This window comes from Podarcis vaucheri (genome assembly GCF_965113315.1).
Source record: "Podarcis vaucheri genome assembly, chromosome: 2".
Taxonomy (NCBI): Eukaryota; Metazoa; Chordata; class Lepidosauria; order Squamata; family Lacertidae; genus Podarcis; species Podarcis vaucheri.
The window spans coordinates 49,089,669-49,109,849 of NC_138760.1; the positions used below are offsets into that span (position 1 = coordinate 49,089,669).

The following is a 20,181-nucleotide window of genomic DNA, read 5'->3' on the forward strand; positions in this document are numbered from 1 at the left end:
AGAGCAGAAGCAGAGCATTGGTTCTTTAGAGTATTGCCCCTTTTAGTAAGATTGCTCAGACGAAGGAAATAAAAAAAATATCTTTTGCTTACCTTCTTAGCGATGCATAGAGTTCTCAGGCCATCTTGTGCATAGAAATCTAAATGTTTCTGTGTTTGATCTCTGACTTTTCTTATTTTCTTTTCCATGGCTAGGTTAGCTGTGAAACACAAGCAGATTGATGCTTATTCCAGTTACAGATTATGCCAAATCACCATCTCACACCTGTAAAAGCATGTTAATATTACAAGGATCTCTTCCAAGCCATAAATGTGAAGTGTGTTGTCTCTGGTGCATTAATGTCATGTATTGTCAGAGCAGAAGAGCTGCTTTAGAAGCCCCCCTACTGTGCTCAACCAGATATCACTTTCCTCTTAGGACCGAGTTCTTAGAAGACATCTATCTCTCTCTCTCTCTCTCTCTCTCTCTCTCTCTATCTATCTATCTATCATCTATCTATCTATCTATCTATCTATCTATCTATCTATCTATCTATCTATCTATCATCTATCTATCTATCTATCTATCATCTATCTATCTATCTATCTATCATCTATCATCTATCTATCTATCTATCATCTATCTATCTATCTATCTATCTATCTATTGCAGCAGAAATGGTCATTGATTGACACTGATTTGCTGGCATCCATAATGCTAAAAAGAAGCTTTTTTCACCTCAACTCCTGGAACAATATAACAAAAACTCTTTTCCTGTTTTTGTAAATAAAAAAAGCAATGAATGACTGGATAAGCAGGTACACAGAACTTGTGAAACTTTAAAATAAGCAAGTATTGTTGAAATCAAACCTTTATTAGGCATTGTACAAATAAAACCATAAAAGAGAAAATAACATGTAAGTGACTTGAAATATATATAAAAAGGCAGCGGTTGGCTACATACATATATATATATATATATATACATATAGAGTCAGTGGTTTTCCTTGTTAACCTGCTCCTTGGAGGGCTGCTACCAAAAACTCAGCTACCCCCGCCGCTACCCTTTGGTCAACGTCGGATAGGCAGAATCCCACACATTCACCTTGCTGGGGTTCCAGGCCACCCAAAAGAGGGGACAGCACGCGTTGACGGAGCGTACTGTACAATGGGCAATGAAAGAGAATATGCTCTACAGTGTCCGGGACATTCATAGAACATCTGCAGAGTCTCTTGTTTCTAGGGATGTTTTGATATCTTCCCCAGACAAATGCTGAGGGAAAAACATTCAACCGGGCCAGCATAAAAGCCCTACGTTGGGCTGGAATTATTAATTTAGTGACGTAATTGGCTCTGCTATCTAAGATATTTAAATCATAGAATATGGGGGAGCAAATTTTGTTTACAGCTGCCATAATATTTTGTCTCTCGACATCCTTTAGTCTAGTTAGGATATTATGGAAAATGTATTGCTCATTAGAATTGTACAGGGGCTCCAGCTCGATGCCTAAAGATTCAATCTTTTTTTCAAGGTACTGATACCATCTTGATTTATAGGAGTCTTCGAGCAAATCAGCGAGCAGGCTTGATGGAGAGCAGCGAAAATGGCAGCGTAACCAGTACTTTATTGAGATGGACCAGGCCCAATATTCCATTGTGTGTATGCCTATTTCTGCACACATTGTTTCATATTTGATCACAGCTGGGAGTCCAAGAATACGTCTCAGAAAGCTGGAGTGAATCTTTTTTAAATCACTGTTATATGCTTGGACCCATAGTGGGATTCCATAGAGTATCTGGGCTTGCACTTTTGTTTGAAATATCTGATTGGCCGCAGGAATAAATTGATTACCTTTCTGATAATAAAAACGGGCAACTGCTGATGAGGTGCACTTTGCCTGTTTTATGGCGTTTGTGCGATGATTTGCCCACCCTAAATTGCTCTGGAATAAGATTCCCAGATACCTATAGATTTTTACTTGTTGGATTTCTTGCCCTCTTATTTTCCATTTCTCTAGTTTCCAACCATTCGAGAAGACCAAAATTTTTGTCTTCTCATAATTTATTGAGAGTTTATTACATTCGCAGTAAAGGATCAGAGAAGATATAAGACGTTTCAGACCCAAACTCGTTAATGATAGTAGAACTGCATCGTCTGCGTATAATAAGAGAGGAACTGGTTTCTGATTAAGTTTAGGGGCATGTGATTCTATTTTTTGAAGGTGATCTGGCAAGTCTGATAAGAATAAATTAAATAGAAAGGGGGCAAGAATACACCCTTGTTTTACCCCTTTCGAATTTGGGATGTCTAATGAAAGGTGACCTTTGGTGCTAAGTTTGACTTGACAGACATTGGAAGAGTATAGATTTTGTATTAAAGTCAATAAGCGCTGATCAATTTTTAATTCTGCAAGTTTCCTCCACAGCTTTGGGCGGTCAGTTGAGTCGAATGCACCACGAAAATCTACAAAAGCAGCATATATCTTAGATTGCCTTTGGGATCTATATTTTTCAACCAAATGCATAAGTATAAGGCAGTGGTCTAATGTAGAGCAACCTTTGGAGAAACCTATTTGTTCTTTCCCTGGTAAATTTAGATTTTTCATCCAGGTAAGGAGTTTAGATAAAAGGTGCTTAGCGTAGATTTTCCCTATCACTGATAATAAGCTTATCGGTCTATAATTCCTTGGTTCCTGCTGTATTACAGCAGGGATGTAACACTCCATATGTTGTCAGACTCCAAATCCCATCAGCCCCAGCCAGCATGGCCAATGGTCAGGGACGATGGGAGTTGTAGTCCACGAAAACCTGGGGGACCCAAGCACCCAATTTCTATCTTACAACCCGCATGAATCATAGGGGGAAAGGTAAGGCTAAGAGCTGGAGCAGGCTCCAGGGAGATCCCTCAGGATCCCTCTCACACTACAATTCTATAATTCCATATAATGCAGCATTAAGTCCTATTGAAATCACCCTTTCAGCACTTAATTGTAGAGGGACTTTAGTGCACTTGCTTTTCTCTAGCCTGGGACCACTATAGTTGACATCTCACTGCTACATAGGACTTGTCCAAACTTCTGCTTGTCCCATCACTAGAAAGCATGGGTCTGAGTAGTTTTCCACTTGTCCATGCTTTCTAGGCATGGATCCAAGCAGCTCTGCCCTTGCCCCACTGCTTTCCCCAGGAAAACCCACTGTTTACTAATAAGCCAATATGGAGAAAACCCAATCTGGAGTGAAAGTCAATCTGCAGAAAACCCGATTGACATTTGTTCCAGTGCAGCAGTAAAGAACTGGTTTCTCTAGGGGGGAGCTGCAAGGCAACGGCAAGTCTGGATGTCACTGCCTATCTGGCCCAATAGTTAGAGCATCACAGTATGCAAGATAATTGTGGTATTATTGCAGATCTCATAAAGCCTATTCATTTTGGCTTACCAATTAGGCTGCTCTACATGTTATACAGGGGTCAGCAAACTTTTTCAGCAGGGGGCCAGGCCACTCTCCCTCAGACATTGTGGGGGGCTGGACTGTATTTTGAAAAAATAATAATGAACGAATTCCTATGCCCCACAAATAACCCAGAGATGCATTTTAAATAAAAGGACGCATTCTACTCATGTAAAAACAAGCTGATTCTCGGACCGTCTGCGGGCCAGATTTAGAAGGCGATTGGGCCAGATCCGGTCCCCGGGCCTTAGTTTGCCTACTCATGCTCTCTCTGCACTATGGCTTGCATGGTTAACACTTTTACTTCCATTGTAGTTTTGTAGACAGGATCTATATTTCATGGAAACTGGGCTACACATTCTCAATAGATAGTTTCTTGGCAAATGCAAAAAATTACCTCTGGAAGGTTCTTCCAACAAGTCCATTATGACAGAGTCAGCCCCTTTGGTGTAGACAATGATCTCGCCAGTATGGGGATGCCTCACCACCACCGACATTCTTTTTCTGTTGGAGTCAAATCCCAAAGTGAACAAGAGGTCAAAGGTCAGGAGGGTGCCCTCTGGCAGCCTCACGGTCACTTGTTCAGCAGTCCTGGACACTAATGTAAACTGGTAAGCCCGGGCTGCATGGACCAGAGCAGCTTCATCGGGGCTTTCAGCCTCATAACAAAACTCTACTTGGGAAGCTCCCTGGTAAGCCGCCCCACAGATCTCCGCTGGAATGGGATCGCTGTCCCCAAATGTGTCTTTCTCAGTGACTGAATCTCTTCTAAAACTGTAATCATCTGCTAAAGTGGAACAGCTCTGAGAAGACAAATAATCTTTTGTTTCGGAGTCAGCACAGACTCTGGTGGTTTCTGTAGTCAAACTCTCTCCTAAGTCTGAATTTGACTGAGCTGATGAAAGAGACTGGCTGAGGCTTGCCAGCTTTAGACGCTGGAACAGCTGGTGAATTTTCTCCAGGGATAGTGCTGATGGTTTCATCGGTGACGGAATGGTAACCTTGAAGGAAAAGAGGGAATCAGGATTAATTATAGCTGAAATTATGTACTACAACACAAGGGGGGCATTTTCTAACCAGTAGAACACTGCTATCACCATACGACAAAGATGTATGCATCAGGTGATGTCTCTAGGTACAATGAGGGGCTCCTTAAGGGAGCATCTAGATTTAAGAGGGGTTTTGTTTGTTTGTTTGGTTTATATTCTTAGTATCAGAGAAGGAGATGAAGATTGAAACAACTTACAATGAGCAAAGGTACAGAGATAATTAAACAGCAACATGTACCTTTGAGAACCCTGCCATATACAAAAACAAGGCTGTCAACCAAGCTATTTCAAATCAGTGAATTGCCTCACTTTTAACTAGTTACTCAGTTAATTAATCAATTTGCATATATTAATAGTGCTTTTTCTGGTGATCCTAAATGAAGGCGACAGCTATTCTTCCATTATGTGTTCACAAAGAATTTAAGAAAAGAAAAGAGGCAAAAGGCTCCCATTCATTGGGCTGGATTCTGAGCTTGGGGTGTGTGATGAGGCTGGAGGAAGCTGACGTTCCCTTTCTGTTATCCTCATGGCAGCCCCCAGTCTCCAAAGGCTACACTGAGGCTTAGGGGACCCTGCTGAAAGTCCTAGGGATGTGTGTTTAAACTAGTGATTTCTGAGTTATGTTTATCCACCCACCCACCCTGTGCCTTTCAGGCATAATTTAAAACATAACATACCCTTCTAATGGGTATCTATGGCTTATTCATAACATTCAGAACCTCCTTTTGCAAGGCATGGAAACAAGTGGGTGGCACTGGGGTCGTATGGAGGAGGAGGAGGTTGAGCTCCATACGCCTTGGCTCAAGCAAGAGTGTGTTTTTTCAGAAGCTCATAACAAAAAATAAAATCTGTTTTACAAAGGAAGCAACTACCCTGATGAACTGGAATGCATTTAGAAGCTGCAATTAAGGCTTTAATCATTTAATCATGCCAATTAATCAATTGATGTTTGCAGCCATAATCAAGAAATATAGGGGAATACTATTTCACTTTCAAATTAGCATATTCCTTAGGGACATGAGGATAAGTTGTTAGGCAGGAAATACGAAGGGAGACAGAGCGAGGATTCTGCAGAATTATTGCAGACTAAAGGGGAAACCCCCCTACCCTTAAGCAGACTTTTTTTTTTACCTTTACCCCAAAAGCAGACTTTTTTTTTACCTCCCCAAGTAAGTTGTCATCATAAAGCTCTCAAGTCTTTTATTAAATTCAACTCATTTCCTAAAAGAGACGTTAAAGTGAGAGATTACCCTTTGTCTTGGATCGGTTGCTGTGGAGACCACAACAGTGTTGCAGAGGGTCAGAGCAAGGAAAAAGTCTGTGATGGAGGAGGTGGTCTTTGCAAACATAAATGGTGTCAAAGGTTCAATCTGGCACGATGCATTTCTCACTTTCATCAGCAGCCTGTTATCTGGGGTCACGTCCTTCTCCTGGAATACATGTTACTCAGTTAAAAAAAAAATCTTCACATTGTTAGGATTGTGCGAAAAACAACCTTCTGTTGGGTGTTCTAGAGTTTCAAAGAACATTGCGCGTACAGAATCGCAGTGTTATTATCAGCTTCAAAAGCAGCGGGTACTAAAGAGTCAGAGAAATGGCAGGGATTGTGAGAAGGAAGTTAGGCCCATGGCCCACCCAAGGCTTTTTGCCACCTGAGGCAAAGGATAAGATGCCCCCTCCCCAATTCCCTACAGAGGATGTCCAGACCAGCTTTCAGTCTCATGGCATCCTCCACCACACCTGAGGGCAGCACAGGCTACCTTAGGGGGTTCAGGGCAGGTTGAATGAAGCATATAAAGTCAAAAATTTGCTTCTCTTTACCATATCCCAGCCTTTGCTGCCTGACGCTGGTGCCTCCCTCTGGTTAGGGTTGCTGGCAGCATCACTGGTGCCTCACTGCCACTCATCTGGCTGTGACAGCTAGAAGGTCCTGTCAGCCTTGGTGTGTCAAAACGTTAGCAGATGTCTGACGACACTGACCCCTGGCCTGGCAGAAGACCTTATAAGTACTAGGGCCAGAAGGGGAACTACAGCAGTGGAGACTGGCATCCCTGTCAACCAAGGTGAACATAAGGAGGACTTGACTTGTGGATTGTGGCCAATTTGGGAAGCTCCTTTGAGCAGGCACGGGAGAGTTCAGTTTGAATGCATGCAAGGGTAATTTCTCTCACTTTTTCAATCCCCAACACAAGGGAGCTTTGAAAATCTCTTATGGCTAAGTGAGAAAGAAGGGGCCACAATTGCCTGTGCAGATCTGCCCACAAGCATCTGGATCAGGACTGTTGCCTCAAAGTTTTTCTTTTAAAAAGTCTGGATTTAATTTTGGTGATTCCTTTGACAGCTGCTAGTACAAACGCTTTCTATTAAAACCTCAACATCAGATGTGCTCTTTTGCCGCTTATCAGATTTCTTGGCAATAGGCTTAAGAGGCAGGTGTTTGCAGGAGATGTTGTACTGACCTTTAGTCAGGAACTACTGCATCTTCTCAGCAGTGTTAAATTCTTCCATTGTCATTCTACCTGAGGCTACCACTTTTTATGCCTTGCACATAGCGCTAGGAAACCTGACATTTCGTAAGCAAAACCCATAAACTGTACTGCACGAACCTTTTGGGGGGGGTATGAACATGGTGTCTTTTAGCATGAATCAATGTTTTGCTTAGTATTTATAGAAACCATGACGAACATTTGAACGCAGCCTGCTAGTGTGCATTTTTTTAAAAAAAGAACCACACACTACAAAGGAAAACTTGTTACTGCTGTTATGCTTTAAAAATATTTAGTCTGTTGTTGTCGTGTGTGTATTTTAGCTGGAGCTTAGGGCTTATTCACACTTCCTTTTGTCTTGCTGCTTCTCCACTGCGGAAACTGCTCTTTAGGCGCTCAATTGGAACAAAAGGCAATACCAGTTTTCTCCAGATTGCCATTTGTTCTGATCTATTCCTAAAGACTTTATAATTAAAAGAAGCAAAAGGTCTTACTTACAATGGTACTGCTAAATGCCACTTGAGACTGAGAGATGGCACCCAGAGATCTTTGCCTTGTGTGTCCCTGAAACCGAGCCCGAGCACTCTGCCACCTCCTCAAGGGCTTAGCAGTGCTGTTCTGCCTGAGAATTTCTCCACTATTGTTTGGAGGTAGACTCAAATGTTTCGCCCAGTCTTCAGTATCTGAATCCAACTCCTTGTACGTTTCAAGTCTCTTGGCTATAAGAGATAAAATAAATGTGCTGCATTACCACCATCATTATTTGAAGGGACTCTCAGACAATACTTCTGTCCAACTTCATGCAGACCCCCTCAAACCAGACCCCCTGAAGATTTCAAGGCCATAATTCCGTCCTCACCAATGGAGGACAAAGTGCAGAGTGTCAGCATGTGCATGAGCATAATGTGTAGGAGCAGTGCACAAGCAGAGTTCTTAGCCCAGGTCAATGTAGTGTAGTGGTTGAAGAGTTGGACTTGGATCTGGTAGACGAGGATGCAAATCCCCACTCAGATGTGAACCTTGGACCCATCGCCAGCTCCCAGCCTCACCTCCCTCACAGGATTGTTGGAAGGAGAAAAAGGTATGCCATCTTGAGCTGCTTGGAATAAAAGCAGGATATATAATAAATAAAGCAAGGATCTCAATGAAACAAGGAAACACACAACAGCCTAAGCACCTTTGTCTCTGGCATCCTGGGCTTGCTTCACCCACTTATTTCATGCATAAAATTCAGGTTGGGAACAGGGCTATCTAGTACTCATACTCCTACATAGCCCTGCATATAGCTGCAGTGGGCAAAGGGGAAGGTGGGAGTTTGCTTGTACCTTAGAGGTTGTCATAGAGCAGCAATGGAGAGTTGAAGAAATGGGTCGCAAAGGTTCCAATTGCTGGAGGCTCCTCTGCTGCCAGATGGCTGTCCTATGTGACCCAGCCTCCCTACCTGCAAACAGGTGGTCACAAATCCCCTTCAAATTGCCTGGTTGTGCAGTCTACATCTCCCACCTCCTCAGTGGCTGCTGGGGGATACAGGTAAAACTGCTCAGGAGGAGTTTGGATTTGATATCCCGCTTTATCACTACCCAAAGGAGTCTCAAAGCGGCTAGCATTCTCCTTTCCCTTCCTCCCCCACAGCAAACACTCTGTGAGGTGAGTGGGGCTGAGAGACTTCAGAGAAGTGTGACTAGCCCAAGGTCACCCAGCAGCTGCATGTGGAAGAGCGGAGACGCGAACCCGGTTCACCAGATTACGAGTCTACTGCTCTTAACCACTACACCACACTGGGTCTCATAAACTTTCTTTACATCTGTATGTGCTAAACATGGCTTTTAAAGAGGGAAGGAAGCTAAGATCATCTGTCTTCCAAAGCAACTTCCAGATTATATGGCAGAAAGACCATGTTTCACATTCAATGTAGCCCAGGGTTATAGAGACAGTACACGTCTTACCATTTTCCTGATGTGAGAATTCTCTCCCATCAATTGTACAACGTCGAAACACCATCTTATTCTCCGTCAGGGTCCCTGTTTTGTCAGAGAATATGTACTGAATTTGCCCCAGGTCTTCAGTGATATTTAGTGCTCGACACTGTATGGGTAAGTCTAGCTCTTCATTGTACAGGTCGATATCATTATGAATCAAGAAGACTTGACCTAGCTTGACTAGTTCAATGGATACATAGAGGGAAATGGGGATCAAAATCTGAAAGAGAACATTGCCCAGAATGTTAGAAATTCGTTGGAAGCAAGATTTCATGCTGGCTGCTCTAACAAGACTTCCTGGAGGGAACTAACTAAAAAACCCAGTAGATAAAAGTTGACAGCAAAAATGCCTGCACATTTTCTCATTGCTGTCTAGACTCCACAGTTGAATGCATTGGTTGTGCTCCTAAAGCATTTGGATCACCAGACGCTAGCTAAACAGAACAAAAGAGATTTGGACATTGAAATGAACTGCTACTGAGAACCAAATAACTTTTCACCTTTATAGAGGAGTGATGTACTGCCAAGAGATTCATACTACAGGACAAGGATGCATGACTATGCAACAGAAGTCAGCCACAGCCAGAATTTTTTTTCATACAAGAGTGTAGCAGTTGGCTTTTCCTTGGAAAGGAGTGGGACAAGGAGTTGGCTTTTCCTTGGAAAGGAGTGGGAGAAGGAGACAACTGCTCAGACTTGTTCTTTCTAGGTACGGGACAAGAAGTGTGGATTAGTCTTCAGTCTGTTTCCAGGCCCACTCCAAAAGCCTGGCTTCGGCCTTCAGAACCCTTCACAGTTTGCGACCACAACATCTGAAGGATTGCCCCTTTCGACATGTACCCAGAGATTGTCATGAGAGGAATGTGTCACGACCGTCAACTAGAACAATAAACCTATTGACTTGTCAGAGGAACATGTGAGGTGTAGCACCTGGTAATGAGTGAAAGAGGCTTTTCAGGAGTGGCTACCCAGTGGTAGAATGCCCTCCTCTGGGAAACCTACTTGGTGCCTACTTTCATGCCCTTGAACACCAGGAAAGTACATGTTTGTTTTTCTAGATGTTTCAAATTTTGCTACAGCCTTTACATCTTTCTAATTTGGAGAGCTTTTTGCTATGGGGTGACCTATAAATATAGGAAATAGACATGCAGTATTCATGTGGTAATAATACACAGACATATTAACTGTATATGAGGTCAAACTCCCAGAGGTATCTTCTGGAAAGCTAATAATCATCTTAAACACAGTCTGTAAGGACAAGCTTACATTGCTCGTATTTGTTATGAAAAACAAAATATGTCCTCTCTCCCTCCCCGCCCTTGCTGAATGGGCTCAGTTACATTTCTAATGTAAAATATAGCTTCCCTTTGGAGTTTTAAAAACAGCTCAGAAGGTTGTTTGTCATTCATAACCATATTTATTTATTTATTTATTTATTTATTTATTTATATTCCATCAGCTACTACAATAAAATGGAAAATAAATGCATTTTTCTTATCTCTCACATGGGCCTCAAATATCACTACCTGGACACATCTCAATCCCAATTTATCTTTTTATCCCTACACCGATACTGATATTCAGTGTTATTGTTTAGTGTAATGAGAATTATTTATTCTTTTCGTTAGCCGGTTTTGTTGAACTTTGTTGGTTGAAGTATCAATTAGTTGAAAAGATAAAATGGAGGACAGGGCTCCTGCACCTTTAACAGCTGAGGTGAGTTAACTTGCTACTGAAAACCAAAAGAAGACTATTGGCATAATGGATTAAATGGGCTCCTCTACATTTGTGTGTGAGCACCCTAACCCTAACCTTTAGGGCTGCCATCCTAGAAATCGGGATGGGATCCAGGCGGATTTTCGCTAAATCAACAAAATGTCTGGGGAAACCTGGACGTATGGCAAGTAGGGCTATTTTTTTTAAAAAAAAGAATATTTCCTGATTTTCATTTGGGGAATATGGCAACCCTACATTTCCTCTTTCTGGTTTCTGCCCCAGCACCATATCAAATGCCACTATGGAAACTCCTCCAACCTTCAGGACCAGTGTTGTATTTATCTAAAAGCTTTAAATGGGCTGAGAGGAGCTGTGGTGAGAGACCTGATAAGTCCTAGTGTAAATGGGACATCTGGCCTTTCCTTTTATGCTTTCTCTCCAGTCCAGATTTGGTCCCCGGAGCTGTATCTTCTCCAAAGGGCAGAAGCTACTGCTACTGAAATAAGAATTTTAAGTTCTTAGATATATAATAAATGTTCATAAATAAACCAAGCAAATAAATATAAACCACATGTCTGAAGCAGCACAGGTAGACAGTCCTAAAACCATTTTGACTCCCAAGCTGACCAAATGCTTCTCTGCAAGGAAGGAGGAGGTGAAAAAAACCTTCCTTGTTACAGGAATTTAGTAATCACCTTTTCAAAGGAATGGGCAGACTACCAGGAAAGGCAATCAGGTAAGGCATTATCAGAAAACCTGGCAGACAGGAAAAGCAACAACATTCAAATTTCTGTTGTAGACCACCTTTTCTGTGCTGTAGGTATGATGTTTGTGGGGGATGGTCTTGGGTTACACCCCTTCTGTGATGTATGTATGATGTATGGAGGGGTGGTCTGGAGCTCCAGGGCAGGGAATTTAAAATGTCTATATAAGGGCAGGCACACCTTGGTTCTGGGTCCTCCTCCTTTCCTGTGTGTGAGGGGAGCACGTTGTTGCAGGAGAACAATAATGATCAGGCTTACTAGCTTCTTTGTTTCTCAATATTCTCTGGGTGACCTCTGTTATTTTCTCCTACCAATAGGAAACCCATGTAAGGACTCTATACGGGCTCTTGGATACCTCATAAGAGAAAAAGGGCAGATTTTGTTTACAACGTTACCCACATAAACCTGCATGTTTTGCTCCACAAAGATAAAAACAACACCCTCCTCTTTTGGCGGGCCAGCTGTGATCTGATTCTCCCCACCCGCGTACACTACTTTAGCCTTTTGAAAAAGTAGCAACACAGGACACCTGATCATGGGGCTCCCAAAGCAATGTCTGGTTGGGTCATTTGTTTTATATATTAGGTTTCTAGTATATAAAGGGAGACAGGAAGAATATTTCCTATAAACAAGGAGAAGCCAAATAGTCTACAGCAATGTTCTAAAGTCCTGCAGTAATTTTGTAGGATGCGGCTGGGAGGATTAATGCTAACACCGAAACATTCCTCTCAGTCCCTAATAATGTTCTGTCTGCTGGAAAAGTAACAGAGAATTTATATAGTACTTTTGCATGCTCAAAGTGCTTCATATGATTACTTCAGCGATGCTTACAGTGAGATGGGCTGGTACATGGGTAGGCAAATTAAGGCCTGGGGGCTGGATCCGGCCCAATCGCCTTCTAAATCTGGCCCGCGGACGGTCTGGGAATCAACGTGTTTTTACATGAGTAGAATGTGTCCTTTTATTTAATATGCATCTCTGGGTTATTTGTGGGGCCTGCCTGGTGTTTTTACATGAGTAGAATTTACACAGTTTACAGCATAATCTTATCAATTACTTGGAAGAAAGCACCCTTGCCTCCAACCCAATTTCAATCAGACTTAATCCTCAGTCTTAAACCTATTTCCTCATTAGCAATAAATATTTTCCCACCTGTAAGAGGATTATCATTGTCAGGAACATGTAGAAACCCGCAAGAGCTGGAGCGAGATAGCTGCCATTTATATCAGGAATGACAAATAAGGGGTATTCTAAGAAGTGCCCGTTCCAAATGCCATGACCTGCATAAAAATACAAACTACTTTAGAAGAATAAACCTGGAAAAGTGCACACTGGGAACAACGACGATTACTCAATTCACATACTACCTGTTAAGTAGGAACACAAACTTTAGCAGCAATCACACAGAAGTAAAATAAGAATGCATATAAGAAGCTGGACCATTTAAATCTGCAGTACAGTAGTTTAATGTGGGTGTGGCTGGGTTGCTTTGTGTGTGTGGAGATTTGCATTGCTTTGTAGATCATCCTCTAGATACCACCTTGGGCTATTTGCAATTCTTCTAAATACACAGTTGGGGTCTTTGTCAGGTTTGAAAAGTAACTGGGAGGAAGACTTATGGATAATCATAGTGGATTCTGTGTGGTCTGGGTTATGGTCTCAGAAATAATTTAAATCTGTCTCTGTACCAGTTAGTGAGACTTCTCTTAAGACAATACATACATACATGGTATAGAACTGCCACACAACCTAACAACCTACAGTCACAACTGTTGGAGAACTTCTGCTACAAAAGGCACTTACTTCCACTTATGGTGGAAATGTTCTGCCCTAAGTAACTTTCTGCAATAATTATAGAAACTATTGTTCACTCCCTAGAATCGTTCATACTATCTTTATTTCATGGCTCAAACAAGGATTTACACTCTAGGGAACTTTGACATTTTTACTGGGGAAACCCAGCCAGATGGGTGGGGTATAAATAATAAATTATTATTATTATTATGAGTGCTGTCAGACAAACTATCAGGGATGATGTAGCAGTGTATTTCCTGCATGGAGCAGGGGACTGGACTAGTCAGCCTTTAAGGTCCCTTCCAATGCCAGCATCGAACAAGTTATTCTTTCTGATTTTAAAATATTCAGAAAATAAATGTTGGGAAACTGGATTTTGTCTGAAATTAATAGGTGATTCATATGTCTACTTTTTTTAATAGACCTACAGCTTGCTTTTTGACCAAAGTCCTCATAAAAGGTCAAAATATAGTAAATATCTTTGTATTAAAATGCAATATTAAAACCCCCAAAATTAAACATTATCAACATTTTGATTTAAAAAAAATGAAAAAAGAAGGCAAAGCTGCTCTTGTTCTCTGGTAACCAAAAGGTACGTCTGAAAAGCTGAGCAAAGCTGAGCAAGAAGATCTGGTGAACTTCTGGTGGGATGAAGCTTCAGAGAGCAATGCTAATTCATGTTAATATCTTTGACAAGCAAGGGTGCAATCCAATGCCCATTTAACTGGGAGTGAGCCTCATTGAATGCAATGCGTTGTACTTCTGAGCATGCCTGGATTTATTTATATGCAAGCTAACAAAGTTACAGTTTAGGGCCTTCATCTTATGAAGGGCCTCTAAATAGAAAGAGTCACTTTATTTCACGTTGCATACAATTGGTTAAAAAACCAGGCCTATTGCAAGATCAGTGCTTTTGTTAGTGTCAATTTTTAGTTGCATCCTTGACTAGGTACCAGGATATTTGCAAATATTAAAAAAATATTATTTCTATTTTCATTTCCCTTTCTGTTACAATAATACACATCTTTTGGTAATGCTATGGGGCCTCTTAAATTTAATGTAGCTTAGGGCTCCAGCATAACTTGAGCTGTCCCTGTTTCTGAATAGGCTTGTAAAGGTTTGTGCTGCAAGACACCCGCATTTTCATCCCACCTGGCCTGAACCCCTTTCCTTTTTCTGATGAACATCCACCATCCACCCGGAAAACCGATCAAGTTGCAATGTCAGTTAAGTCAAGAAACTCATTTTGAGCTGAAGTACCAACAGTAAAATATAATAATTAAATCTGTGCTGTTGTTCAGCTGAAGAGGATTCTTCACTTCTGGGTCCTTCAGTACTAGTCTGGTTAATTGACTGGCTTACTGCCATGTCATGCCAGATTTCTCCAGGGCACTCTATGCTGGGAAAAAGAAACTCACTATGAAACCTTGCAACGCATAGTGCAGTGTTTTGCAACTCACTTGTGTATTGCCACTTAGAAACCAGGATACAATTACAGGAACCTTTACATGCCCTGCCAAATATTTATTTGTGGAAGGCTCAATAGTCTTGTTTTCATCAGAGTTTGACACCCCAGCAAATCGTGGTCGCAGTAGGGCAGGATTATCGTAAAATTGCTACAAAGCAATCCTTTTCCCTGCTACATATTGAAAGCAATTGGTTCTCTCAGCAGCAATCTAGGAAGCCCACCAAAAATAAGCTATTAATTTTAGCAGTGAAGCACATCCCTATTGCAAAGGCTTCTTGAAATGCAGGAACAAAGTTTCCATCATTACTCCATACCTAGTGCTCCAGTGAGACACATGATGAAGAGCAGCCCCACGCAAAAGAATATATCAATATTCAGACGTTGTTCTATTTTGCTGCGTTTATAACGAGGACCTCTGTTGTTTAACATGGCTTTTGTTTCAGGGCCTTCAAGAAAAAGAAGAAGAGGAAGGAACAGTCATATGACTTTATTATCTTAAGAATGGTTGAATGCTAGACTTTAGATAAATTCATGTACACAACATTAAGTCTCACATCAAATATAAATGATCTGTAAAAAGGACTTTATGATCTGAAGTTGTAAACTGAAACCTTCTTTTTCTTGTTATAGGAATTCTAAGGTCTTATATATAAAAAATAAATGTTCATAAATGTATAAGGCAAACACATACATAAGTATATAAACCACGTGTCTGAAATAGTAACAAACCTGAAGCCATTTTGACTCTCTCAAATTGACCTCAAATATTTCTCTGCAAGGAGGAAGGAAATGGGAAAAGCTTTCCAATTGTCTTTGGACTGTAGTGTTTACATCTCCCTGTAAATACAGTCTGGCAAGTATTTGTTAAGCTGAGCACACTATCAATATGCGTAAGAGATTCAGGAACTAAATATTTACCATCTCAAAGGAATGGCCAGGCTACCCAGAAAAGGCAATCAGATAAGGCATTATCAGGTATCCTGGCAGACAGGAGAGAAGCAACACACTTAAATTTCTACTGGGGACCACCTCTTTCTGTGATGTATGTATGATGTTTTGGGGGGTGGTCTTGAGCTATAGGGTAAAAGGTGAAGGGACCCCTGACCATTAGGTCCAGTCGTGGCTGACTCTGGGGTTGCGGCACTCATCTCGCTTTACTGGCCGAGGGAGCCGGCGTACAGCTTCTGGGTCATGTGCCGGCATGACTAAGCTGCTTCTGGCGAACCAGAGCAGCACACGGAAATGCTGTTTACCTTCTAGCTGGAGCAGTACCTGTTTATCTACTTGCACTTTGACGTGCTTTCGAACTGCTAGGTTGGCAGGAGCTGGGACCGAGCAACGGGAGCTCACCCCGTCGCAGGGATTCGAATCGCTGACCTTCTGATCAGCAAGTTCTAGGCTCTGTGGTTTAACCCAAAGCACCACCTGCGTCCCTTAGAGCTAAAGGGTAGGCAGTTTCAAAAGTCTATATAAGAGCTTGCACACCAGTGTTCTGGGTTTTGGGTTCCTCTCCTCCATCCCTGCGTGGGGAGAGTTGCAACAGTTTAATAAAGATAGCTGCTTTGCTTCTCAATACTCTCTGGTTGGCTCTGTTATTTTCTCCTACCGATAGAAACCTACATAAGGACTCTGTATGGGCTCTTGGATACCCATAAGGGATAAAGGAGCAGCTTTTTTTCTTATAACATTCTTTACATTCATACTTGGTTATAGCATCCCCTCCCTGTAGCTGGGGTCTCTGTGTTACCTCCCCAAATTTCTGGTGCATATTGCATCCAGGGACAGCAAGTGAGGGGATGCTAACGGCCATTGGCTCCCATTAGCTCGCTATTCTGGGCAATAAAGCAGCAATCTATCTAATAAAAGGAAACCTTGTCTAGGTGCTGTAACAATATTGCTATAGATCTGTGGGTGCTAAATGCTTGGGTTTAATGATTTAATTAAAACTGGTATGTTAGGACTGGTAATAACCAGGCTCATGTGTATTTAAAATGTGAGTTAGCCACTGTTAATCCCCTGGAATGAGCATATGTGAAGAGTTAATGAACCTAGGCACACTTCCTGTGTTGTGTATTGGACATTGTAATCTTAGCCAAAGGAACAATGGTTAATAAAGACAGACAATAATAAATTGTCAGACAGGTAATAAAGTCACCTCTTTGTGAGGTGACTGCCTGGTGGGCATAAACACTTAGAAAGTTCAGGCATCAAAGGATTAGGTGTTGGCACAACACAGGATCAAAGGAAATAGGTGTGAGAATGCAAATGTGAGACTTCCCTCTCCTCCCAGATAGAAAATGAAAACTGAGAGGCTATGGGGTTAGAGTTGGGAATGGTGTAATCAGGAAGCATTAGCTGGGTTGTGCCCTGCAGTGCAAAATAGGCATCAGAGAAAGGATGGCGCTGGGCTCATTGTTGCTGCTATAAGCTGGCACATAGGCTCAGGTTGCATATATGTGTAAATAAAGCATATAACAAAATGACACTGTAGCATCTATTGTGCCTCATTCCCAAAGGAAGTATTAACCCCGAGCAGCATGCGTGCATCCCCTGGAATCTTGTGCAGCTACTCAGCTGGGGAGGCGTGGAACAATATATTCACTTACCATTAAAACTGTCCTCCTTATTAGAACAAATTAGTACTTGGAAAGTAACCAACAAAATACAAATCTTTAAAAAAGGATTGAGGGGGTTTGGTGAACTTACAAGAATCTTAGTCTAGTGCCTGCCCTAGGTAAATTGGTGTAAAACATCACTAAGTGTATTTTGAGTTGTACATAGTTTGAGTGGCATTCCCACCATTGAAGCACACACTGCATGTTGACCAGTTCTGCCATTTACAAGAGAAGCCAGAGGAAACCAGTGTCAAGAAACTCACCTACACACTCCTCCCTGAAGCCCCTTTTCAATGTTTTAAAAATATTTAGGCAGTAGTCCTAAACCCACTTACCAGGGAAGCAGTCCCATAGAAAACAGCAGGACTAATCTTCAAGTAAACATGCATAGGGCTGGGCTGTTGACTGAATAAATGTACATTCAGCTCTCTAAGAATAAAAAAGGGTAAGATGTCCACCTGTGTGGAGAAGCTGCTGTAGAACAGCTGAAGGAAAAAAAACCTGGGATGGGCATGTATATGTTTGTACACAACCTAAGGCTAATATTGTTTCTAGGGTAGATGCCTTGCTGAGGAAGAATCCACCAGGGGAAAGCAGAGCTTTATCCCAGCAACCCTTTATAATGAACAGAGAGGAATTCTCTTTCTCCCCACTGTCGTTCCCAGAGGTTCTGTGCATTAAAAGGAAGTCGCTCCTCACACATTATATCACTAACTTATGCGATTCATTGCCAGAATATGTTATGATGCTCACCACCTTACCTAGCTCTAAGGGATTAGACACATATAGGATCAATCTATCCATTGCTATTATCCATAACAGTTAAAAGGAAACTCTGCACTTTGAAGCAGTAAATCTTTGTTTTACAGGTGCAGGGAACATGCCACAGATGATGCTTTTCTCCATCATGCTCTGCTTGTGAGCTCCTGAGGCCCATCTGGTTGCTGTGGGATCTGATCCAGCAAGACAACTGTTATGTTCCACCCAGTTCTACACTAAAGTCTAGAGATACCTTACTTTAAAGTCAGCACAGTTTCCTAATACTATAATATGATGTGGGTGTTCATATAGAGCTCCCTCGAGCATGTTACTCAGTGAAATACATTTGACAACCAATCCACCTCCTGGAAGCATTACTTGAATACACTGTTTGTGGGAGTGGTAAGCTTGTGCAACCATCACTATTACTATAACCTGCTATAACTATCACCGTTCTTAGTGTAGGATATTTCCTTTTGAGTCACTTCCTTATATGGTGGACGCTCGGGTTGCAAATGTGATCTGTGCGGGATGCATGTTCGCAACCCGCAGCGTCCGCAACCCGCAGCAGCGCGTCTGCGCACATGCAGGTCGCGATTCGGCGCTTTTGCACATGCGCGACCACTGAAACCTGGAAGTAACCCATTCTGGTACTTCCAGGTTTTGGCAGTCCATAACCCAAAAAAACGCAACCTGAAGCGTCTGTAACCCAAAGTATGACTGAAGTCAGCAAAGAAAGGGATTTTGTGTCAGTGTCTGAACACTGTAGAAACATACACTGTATTCACAATGAACAGCTACTTGAGGTTAGAAGAGACAAAGTACTTAAAAGTGTTAGAATCTAATTAGATGGCCGACTGATTTTTAAGTATGTTTGACTATTTCACAGCAACCAAATTGACTTAATGAGAAGCTGCTAGTGCACTTTCTGTGTGAACATAAAGAAAGCCCAATATGTCAGATCCAGCAGTGAGTAATTTTAATGTTACTTAGCTCTTCTTGAAGTGAATCTGAAGTACCAACAAAACAGCAGGCCCAAAAAGAAAATGTGTACTAAATTAGAATAAAATTGCTCCAATTTCAGTGGATGGGTATTTGAAGTTCTAACCACGAAACATGAAAGGGAAACCAGACTTTATTCTGTACCCCTCATGGTGATTTCCGAGTTCCCTGCTTTCCCTTGCTCTGAGCATGGCCGCTGTGGAGCTGTGTGTGAACAAGATATCAAGTGACAGTCCCAGCATCAAAGGTCTCCGATGCAAATAGACAGTTTTGCAGAGGGATTTATTAGGAATGAATATTCCTAAAATGTGCCTTTAGGTCCTCCCCAGTATTCCTAAAGGCACAGTCCTAAAGTCAGGAGCTGTCATTGAAACAGGCATAGCAGGGGGAGGAAGTTAGTTCAAAATGCTCTCTTTTTGGAATGACAGTCTTGATCAGGATCACAACCACAGCTGCAACTTTCTTTTTTCATGGATGTCCAAGGGCATGCAGTTGGGTAACATTCCCAGTCATGAAAATGTTTACTCAGAGCAAGTTGCATTGTTTTCAGCAATACTTCCAGACAAGAGGACACAGGACAGAGCAGTAGATTGAAATGTCTTGGAGCCCTGGAAAACCTAAAAAAGGGAAAGCCAACCTGAAGCCTTCCAGATGTTGTTTGACTCCAACTCTCACTCAACAGCTGCAGCCAGTACAGTCAATGACCAGTTGTTGTCCATCAACATCTGGAGGGAACCAGGTTCTTGCTCTCTATTATAAAAGTGCTTTCTTCACAGTGGATTCAGTTCTCTTTGTAAGTAGCTTCTCTGGGTACCCATTCTGGATTACCAAGTGGGACAAGACATGTTTGTCTCCCTTCTGACTGTTTGTGGCTGTTCCTGGTTAGGTATTGCTCAAATACTGTATAACTTTTTTATTTAATTCCCCTCTCTTTTATAAAAGTTCCCAGGGTGTCTTTGTGTAAGAAGAAAATACAAAACACAATTAGAGCACAAATAGTACAAATCTGTATCTAAGCATACTCACGGGTATGGCAGCCAAATAGTTTCACTGATGCACATTTTATCCCCATAAACTGACCTTTCATTAAGCAACAAGTTTAGCCAAAGCCACTCTTGACCTC

General features: G+C 41.8%; 1 protein-coding gene across 1 annotated transcript in view; it reads right to left on the bottom strand.

The window, feature by feature from the left end:
• Positions 1–20,181, bottom strand: part of ATP10B (ATPase phospholipid transporting 10B (putative)) — a 53,391-nt gene that overhangs the window by 17,796 nt on the left and 15,414 nt on the right. The window contains exons 5-11 of the mRNA XM_082214688.1: positions 14,997–15,128; positions 12,573–12,700; positions 8,908–9,160; positions 7,460–7,680; positions 5,726–5,905; positions 3,824–4,427; positions 93–199 (exon numbers count right to left, since the gene is read on the bottom strand). Coding sequence (XP_082070814.1) covers positions 93–199; positions 3,824–4,427; positions 5,726–5,905; positions 7,460–7,680; positions 8,908–9,160; positions 12,573–12,700; positions 14,997–15,128 — 1,625 coding nt within the window. The remainder of the gene's footprint in view (positions 1–92; positions 200–3,823; positions 4,428–5,725; positions 5,906–7,459; positions 7,681–8,907; positions 9,161–12,572; positions 12,701–14,996; positions 15,129–20,181) is intronic.